The 2452-nt window shown below is 40.0% G+C and overlaps 1 protein-coding gene across 1 annotated transcript; it reads left to right on the top strand.

Moving 5' to 3' along the window:
• Nucleotides 1-554: 554 nt before the first annotated feature.
• gtf2a2 (general transcription factor IIA, 2) lies at nucleotides 555-1892 on the top strand. The gene is made up of 3 exons (XM_010791926.1): nucleotides 555-752; nucleotides 1643-1747; nucleotides 1854-1892. The coding sequence occupies exons 1-3, from the start codon at nucleotides 681-683 to the stop codon at nucleotides 1890-1892; spliced, it is 216 nt and encodes a 71-aa protein (XP_010790228.1). The 5' UTR covers nucleotides 555-680.
• The last annotated feature ends 560 nt before the right edge of the window (nucleotides 1893-2452 follow it).

The raw sequence follows: 2452 nt of genomic DNA, 5'->3' as shown, positions 1-2452 counted from the left end.
CACCAGGTCTCTCTGCTCCTGCATGTGAGCCTGGAGGACCCGCAGCACCACCGGCAGCAGGATGCACCGCGACTCTGCAACACACACACACACACACACACACACACACACACACACACACTTTATCTCTCAGCCCCTCTCCTGTGTAAAACCAGTTTTAACAGGCTTCACTGCGCTGCAGCAAGAAATAAACAACAGGCTGCTGTGAAAAAAAAATACCAGATTATAAGGGAATTCTGTGTTCTTTTTACTACAATAAACAATAATAACCATAACATCACACAGACATTGTGATGAGTGTGAGATAAACGTCGTGCAGTAAAGTGCAGGATCCTTTTTAATTTGTACTATTACATTTTAAATTGTCACTGTTTAGGTTTATTTGTATTTCTAAGTTTTTGTAATGCTGCTGTAACCAAACTGTTTCCCACTTTGGGAGCAGCACATGTAATATAATGTTATCTAATCATATTTAACTCAAAAGAACGACTATGTACTGCTCCCCCTGATATTAGAAGAAGCATCCAAACCTCGATGCGCTTATATTTTGAAAGTAACCGGAAGTCGTCTCCCCGCTCGCTTGTTGTGGAGGGAAGCTGTTAGCATCGTTAGCTCCGTTAGCTCGGTGTGTTTGAGAGAGAGTTTACTGAAGTTTTTTCTTGTCATATATCATCTCCATCATGGCGTACCAGCTGTACAGAAACACCACTCTGGGAAACAGTCTCCAGGAGAGTCTGGACGAGCTCATTCAGGTGAGAAGAGCAACGTTTATTAGCACGACTGTTAGCTCGCAGCAGCTAGCCTCAGTTAGCATGACGATCCATCATAAAAAGGTTTCCTTCGCAGCTGAAAATAAACGTATCATTCAAAAGTATTATAATAAAGATAATAATAACCTCTCCTTTTCAGTTCCATTAAGAGTTTAAGGAACCCAGTCTTGATCCTCATATTCAGTTTAGGTTTAAATAAATGCCCCTTTTGTGAATCAGATATTAAACACTAGAATATCTTTTATTTTCTTGACTGTAGTTTAGCAAACATTTTGGGATGCTTTCCAGTATTTGGTGATCTTACAATGAGCAACACATGTCGGTGTTAACAGAGATATACAAGTCTTCAATTTGAAAACACACAAAAACGCAGAATTTGTAATTAATTATGTGATTATTTTAGCAAAAAAGTTCACTTTGTCGAGTGAAAGTATGCTAGGTTATGGTCACAGAGTGTTGTCGAGTGTACATATATATATATATTACAGGCTATGTTAAATATTACCAGCAGAAATAAGAAGACAGTAGCCTTAAAAAAAAGTGTGTTTGGCAGCATTTACCTTTTTTTATTTAACTCATACTGAGCGACCAATCCTCTGAGTTTTATTCTTTATAATCAGAATTAGGAGGTTTTCAGAAAAAGGCTCAGAAATGTGAGTCAGAAAGGAGAGGTTTTCAGAAAAGTCTATATTTTGAGATTTTCTGAAAAAAAGCTAAATTCTTAGTTATTTAAAAAAAAAAAAAAAGTCAAATCTTTGAGAAAAATGTAAGAATTTTGATATCTTAAATCTTATCAAAGTATGTGTCTATATGTCTCTGTGTGTCTCTCTCTCTCTCTCTCTCTCTCTCTCTCTCTCTGTGTGTGTGTGTAGACTCAACAGATCACTCCTCAGCTCGCTCTCCAGGTTCTCCTTCAGTTTGATAAAGCGATCAACACGGCGCTCGCCAACCGCGTCCGAAACAGAGTGAACTTCAGGGTGAGTCCACTTCCTCTGACCTCTGACCTCTGATCTGACCTCGAGCATGAAGTCTCTATACACGGCTCATTTAGATGAGGTTAATAATGATATGTTCCTCTCTAAGGGTTTTCTGAACATTTACCGGTTCTCTGTGGTTCTGTGATATTCTCTGAGTATGTCTGATGTTCTGTGTTGTTCTCTAAGGACTTATAATGTTCTATGAGGTTCTGTGTGCCGGTTGTGTTCCTCTCTCTCAAGGTTTTCTGAACACGTATCAGTTTTGTGTGGTTCCCTAATGTTCTGTGTGTTTCCCTGATGTTCTGTGTGGTTCCCTGATGTTCTGTGTGGTTCCCTGATGTTCTGTGTGTTTCCCTGATGTTCTGTGTGGTTCCCTGATGTTCTGTTTGGTTCCCTGATGTTCTGTGTGTTTCCCTGATGTTCTGTGTGTTTCCCTGATGTTCTGTGTGGTTCCCTGATGTTCTGTGTGTTTCTGTGTGTTTCCCTGATGTTCTGTGTGTTTCCCTGATGTTCTGTGTTTCCCTGATGTTTTGTGTGTTTCCCTGATGTTCTGTGTGGTTCCCTGATGTTCTGTGTGTTTCCCTGATGTTCTGTGTGTTTCCCTGATGTTCTGTGTGGTTCCCTGATGTTCTGTGTGTTTCCTTGATGTTCTGTGTGTTTCCCTGATGTTCTGTGTGGTTCCCTGATGTTCTGTGTGTTTCCTTG

This window comes from Notothenia coriiceps, unplaced genomic scaffold (assembly GCF_000735185.1).
Source record: "Notothenia coriiceps isolate Sejong01 unplaced genomic scaffold, NC01 NC01_scaffold00036027, whole genome shotgun sequence".
NCBI classification, from domain to species: Eukaryota; Metazoa; Chordata; class Actinopteri; order Perciformes; family Nototheniidae; genus Notothenia; species Notothenia coriiceps.
This window is presented reverse-complemented; position numbering and strand designations above follow the sequence as displayed.

Excerpts from the sequence above, each read along its gene's own strand:
- gtf2a2 (XM_010791926.1), top strand. The coding sequence starts at position 681 with ATGGCGTACCAGCTGTACAGAAACACCACTCTGGGAAACAGTCTCCAG. Across the intron at positions 753-1,642 it reads GTCTGGACGAGCTCATTCAG|ACTCAACAGATCACTCCTCA; the intron begins GTGAGAAGAGCA and ends GTGTGTGTGTAG. Across the intron at positions 1,748-1,853 it reads GAAACAGAGTGAACTTCAGG|GGTTTTCTGAACATTTACCG; the intron begins GTGAGTCCACTT and ends TTCCTCTCTAAG.